This window comes from Lutjanus erythropterus, chromosome 16 (assembly GCF_056507025.1).
Source record: "Lutjanus erythropterus isolate fLutEry1 chromosome 16, fLutEry1.hap2, whole genome shotgun sequence".
Lineage (NCBI taxonomy): Eukaryota > Metazoa > Chordata > Actinopteri > Lutjaniformes > Lutjanidae > Lutjanus > Lutjanus erythropterus.
In genome coordinates, this window is record NC_139332.1 from 3,127,824 (window position 1) to 3,133,252 (window position 5,429).

Below are 5,429 nucleotides of genomic sequence, written 5' to 3' on the forward strand. Positions count from 1 at the left end.
TCACTAAGCTAACATTCCAAAATGTTTGAAAATCACTACACACAGCCAACTTGTTAGCTTGTTAGTCATTAGCTCAGCATCAAACCTCAATGCTAATTTGGCATTGCACCAAGGAACTAAAATTGTCAAGTAATAAATGTCACATCCTGTTTGCCTATAAGCAAGCTAATATTCCTTAGCTAATGCTAGATAACTAGTTATCTCCTCAGGTAACAGGCAACGCAAATTAAATGTTGATGGATAGAATAAAATAAATATTATCAAATAGATACTTGAGGATGATAACTGATATTTGTGAACTAAACTTTTCAACATAATCAAACATTGAACGTTTTCTCTAAATTACCTGAACAGTATCATTGGCATTTATTTGCAAACATCGCTGGTTACTAGGGATCGACAGATTATCAATTATTTGGCATTTTTACCAGTATCTCATTAGATCAATTGATTTTAAAATGTGTTACTGGCTCTGATTCAGCTGCCTCTCTGTGTCCCACCTACAACACTATCTGACTGAATACGGATTAATATGATAGATATAATTAGCCAGACAGATTAATTGGTCCAGCTGTAATTAATTATCTTCAATCTGACTTACTTTCACTGTTACTTGTCATTAGTAACTGCTGTATAAACAGTACATGTACATGACAGTGGTGCTCATGTAGCAGAGGTAATGCATTAATTACTGCAAAAAAGGTCCCAGTCTGACAGGGAGGAACAGTCAGCCATACCCTGTCCTCAAAACACAGGATGTGTCTGCATTGCATTCTGGTCTTCTGAGGAGAAACTGGACACCTCCCCTATTCTGCTGTTGACATCATCTTGGTATAAAGTGACAGCCCCTTCTGACACCAAAACTTAGTGTTAGATTGGACAGAGTGGCATTTTCTGCTTTCAGTGTGGCTGTGCTCAGAATATAGTGGGTCAACATCTGGTCACCAAACAATTAAATGATTGTTTCCATCACTGATGGCCATTTTGACCAGTGTTAACATGATTTTGGGCCATCCTGTTCTGACTGAATCATTACTCTTCATGTAAACTTCCGGACCAAACTCCGATTGTGCAACATGGATACAAAATACTGTCACTGTGCAGACACACTGTCTGCAGCCTCAACACAAGCTTTGGTAGAATACAAATATAAAGACTGATTGTTTTAGGACAGAGAAGCAGCACAGATTTTAACAAAGGACATAAAATCGACAAGTCTGAGCTCAATGTCCACTTTACAGAGTTCTGTGTAAACTTCATAGCTTGCTGCTGCTGGACAGCAGAATACTGGACTTCCTTTAGAAGGACTTGTTGCTGACAGGATGGTTGGCATCCAAAGTCCACAGGGCAAAATCAATGCCGCTGTCCTCTGTGGCAGCCAAACACTGGCTGACCTGAACAAACAGTTCCACTGGAGGGATCAAACTCAGCCAATGAGACTTCAAAGGGCAGCCCAATGACTTGTCCTAATGGACCGACAGATTGTCCTCAGCTCACAGGAGTTCTAATGAAGCTTTAGATCCAGCTCACATTTGATAGCCTCCCCTGATCATCTCTTCTTCTTCTGCTGCCGCAGCATCTTTCTCCTCTTCATGATCATGGCGTGCAGCTTCTCCAGACCTTCCTGTAGTCCCTCACCGATGATTGCGCAAGCGGGCTGGAGGTGCCAGGGCGTGGCGCTGCTGAGCTCACCCAGAGCCAGCATGCTCTCCATCTCCGCCAGACTGAGCGAGTTCCTCAGGTCCTGTTTGTTGGCCACCACCAGGACTGGCACGCCCTGGTTCTCCGCCAGCCGCGTGATCTTATGCAACTCCGTCTTGGCCTCCTCAATGCGCTCAGCATCTACCGAGTCCACCACAAACACGATGCCGTCAGCGCAGCGCGTGTAAGAGCGCCACAGCGGACGTAGCTTCTCCTGACCGCCTACATCCCAGAAGTGGAAGGACGCCGTCCGCCGGCTACCCAGTGACACCTTGATTTTCTCCGTGTTAAAACCCTTTGTCGGGACAGTGTTCACAAACTCATTGAAGCGCAGGCGGTACAGTACGGTGGTCTTGCCTGCACAATCCAGTCCTAGAATGACAATGTGGAGCGCCTGGAAGGACGGGAGGCAGGGGAAGATGGAGTGGTGATCTGATAATCCGTTCCCCATCTTGGTAGAAGGAAGGATGGTCACCAAATATTGACGGGGCTGCTTTTATTCCACAGGGACTGCAGCAGGAGCCTGAGGGGGGGTCAACACAGTATGCATAATGAGTCAAAGCACACAAACCGCTCTCCATTGCTTTACAAAAGACCAAACAGCCAACAAGTGAATATATCCCCCCTCTCCCTTTGGACTACACATCCTCACATTATCCTGGCTCTGAGAGATGAATGAGAAATAAAACAGCAGGGTGGATGGCAGCCCATTTGCACATGTAGCGCCACAGCAGCCAGCAGGGATTTCATACGCTAATTTCTATTCAGTCCATGACTCAGTAAACAACAGGATGGAGGCTTTTGAATTCTACCGAAATCTCAGATCCAACTCATCATCATCCAGTGTTCAGGTATCACAGGATGGATGGCTGTTTTAACCACAGAGCACACGGACATGGAGATGTAGCTTTAAAAAAAAGGTGTTGCTCGGCAACATAGACTCCTGTCTTCTGCTGAAAGGACAAGGCGAAATTCCATTTTGAAAATCTATAAATTAATAAATCTTTGCTCATAAGCACACGCAAATAAGTCGCAAAACACGATTCAACAGCAATGACAAACAATTAACATGTTCTGATTGATTCGGCATATGTATGGTTCGCATTCAATTACTACATTGCATTGCAATCGTGACTTTTATAATTGCTCTCCAGCAGCCGCTCCCGCCCTGCCCACTGCAAATCGCCTGAGGGAGATCAGGACACTGTAAACAGGTGAATTATCAAAGTGGACTTGTAATTGTAATTAAGAACGAATTGTTGTATTAAATTTGAACCGAATTTAACACTAATCACTAAGGATTAAATAAATGTATCTAGTCAAATCAAGTATGACAGGTAAAGCTAGCTTGACAGTCAGCCGCTTTAATTTGCGAGATTTTTAAATGGAGCCTGGCGTGCAGCTCCCTCTTGGTCATAGCACACCGGGCTCGAGCCAACAAGTGTTGAAAAATGACAAAAGTTAAACAGGCTTTAAAGGGCCCAGTGTGGCCGACAGTCAGGCTTGCACGGTTATTTACGTATAATTAATGAAACGGAACGTTACCTGACAGCACAGAGGGATAGTTAACGGTATTTCTCTCATTCATGGAAATTAACGTAATTTCAGCCGCCTGTAACGTGAAATGTCAACCTGACAGCAGGTATCACGATGTGTTTTAAGCTGGCAAGCATCAGTCACACAACGGTCGTATCAAACTTACCTTCACACACAATGATAGTCCATTCCACACTAAGAGTATGTCCATCAGAGCCGTGTCCCCGCTTCTATCTCTGTTCATGTCCTCAGACCTACTGAGACTTCCAGCTGTAAGGACTCCTCTATCTATTCCTCAGCGGCGCCAAGCGACGCACTGTAAACAATATGACTTCCGCTAACGTTTTTCAAAATAATGCCCCTGCTGAGCGACTGCCTTTCAGCCAATGTGAAAAAAATATAACGAGAAACCTTCTCGAAATAATAAATTAGCATCTCAAAATAATAATAATAATAATAATAATAATAATAATAATAATAATTATTATTATTATTATAATTATTATTATAAGATATTATCTAATCATTCTGAGTTAATATTTATTATTATTATTATTATTGTTATTATTATTATTATTATTATTATTATTATTATTATTGTTGTTGTTATTATAAGAGATGCTACTATTTATGCATTTATTTATAGATACTATTTTGAGATAAATAGGAACTTTTTTCACTATGTTTGCAAAAATGGGCTCCCATAATAACTGGGCAGCTAATTGGGCAACTAATTTAAAATTTTATTTATTTATTTTCAAATGATAAAAAGACAAAGAATTAATAAATTAATAAACATTATCTTAAGGAAAAAGATAATGCAGACAAAACAGTTTTAATCTTTTTAAGCAATTGGATTTTCCATGGTTTCTAATAGCAATCCTCAAACCTTATAAAACCTTATAAAATTCACTGGAGGTTTTTCAGAAATTCTATCTAACTTTTTCATATAAGACACAGAATTGAATCTCATTAAATATTTGTTTTGTGTGTCACCAAAATAGCAGACAAAGTTGTGAGATTTCTCCTGTTTTTTTTAGTAAACGTTTAAACAATATTTTAATGAAGGAAATCAAATAGGTGCCTTTCCAAACGTAAATTTCCTACTTTTATTCTACATCTGGAAAAAACAGGTACTTCTCTTGTGTCAGATATTCTATTTCAGAACCGTTCATAAGCTAGTCTGGCTTCGCTCCAGCTGTTAATTACAGTTTAATTTTACATATAGCCTAATCTAGTCAACATTTTTTTGTGTACTGAAATTTTTGATCTTAATTATCTCTTTTATTGTGAAGGAGTGATTTTATATTTTCCGGTCTCATTCTGCATTACGTTGGTTAACTTGACGCCAGCCCCGTTCCGCGGTCTGATTGGCGGTGAACAACGCCTCCCGCGGTCACGCCACACGTGAAAGCGCACAAACACGCGCGCACGCACGTCACCTGTTTCTGTCAGTCAAATAGAGACAGACTCTAAAAAAGTATGAAGGCCAGGAGCCAGATTTTATTTTAATGTCTCTAGTTTTCAGCTAGAGACCCTTCCTCCAATCCTGACGTGGTATTTTCTACGTATACTTCTCTTCACTTTGGTCCAGATACAAAACACGAAAAATACAAAACATCCAACACAGTTATTTTTGTTGTTGTTGTTCTTTTATTTTTTAACTAAATGACAGCGCTGAAGGTGATTTCTGTGGAGAGGGCCGAAATGAAATATATAAATTAAAAATTTATAATTTAATTAAATGCTTAAATATATACACATTTAATTACTCATATTTATTCAAACATTTAATTTATGATATTTATAATATATGTCCTCAAAACACTCCACAGTTTGCAAACCCTATGAGCATTTTCATTATATTTATGTGAAATTACATCTTGCACAATTGATTGAGGGGAAATTCCCCACTGCCCCCCAAATTTTTGGAATTATTTTGACACAGGATGAAAGCTCTATAAAAGTGTTATTGGGCACAGATATGTTTGCAGAGTGTGTATTCTGTATCCTTTCATTCATTTGACTGGAACTGACTGGAGCGGCCAACCTCTTTCCCAGCACCACAGGACAAACCCAGTGACGGATATAAAGGGCTCATTCTAAGGTAATGAAAACCTAAATCTTATTTTCAATGATTATATACTAATAAAAATATACTGATGAATATTCTATTAAATTTCTGACATATT

General features: G+C 39.6%; 1 protein-coding gene across 1 annotated transcript; it reads right to left on the reverse strand.

Moving 5' to 3' along the window:
* Nucleotides 1–263: 263 nt before the first annotated feature.
* Nucleotides 264–3,530, reverse strand: arl4ab (ADP-ribosylation factor-like 4ab). Its single transcript, XM_084738553.1, has 2 exons — nt 3,404–3,530; nt 264–2,224 (listed from the first exon to the last, which is right to left on the reverse strand). Exon 2 carries the CDS (start codon nt 2,150–2,152, stop codon nt 1,550–1,552), a length of 603 nt encoding a protein of 200 aa, XP_084594679.1. The 5' UTR covers nt 2,153–2,224; nt 3,404–3,530; the 3' UTR covers nt 264–1,549.
* Nucleotides 3,531–5,429: the final 1,899 nt, after the last annotated feature.

Bases quoted from the DNA above. Each gene is read 5' to 3' on its own strand.
- arl4ab (XM_084738553.1), bottom strand. From the start codon at position 2,152: ATGGGGAACGGATTATCAGATCACCACTCCATCTTCCCCTGCCTCCCG.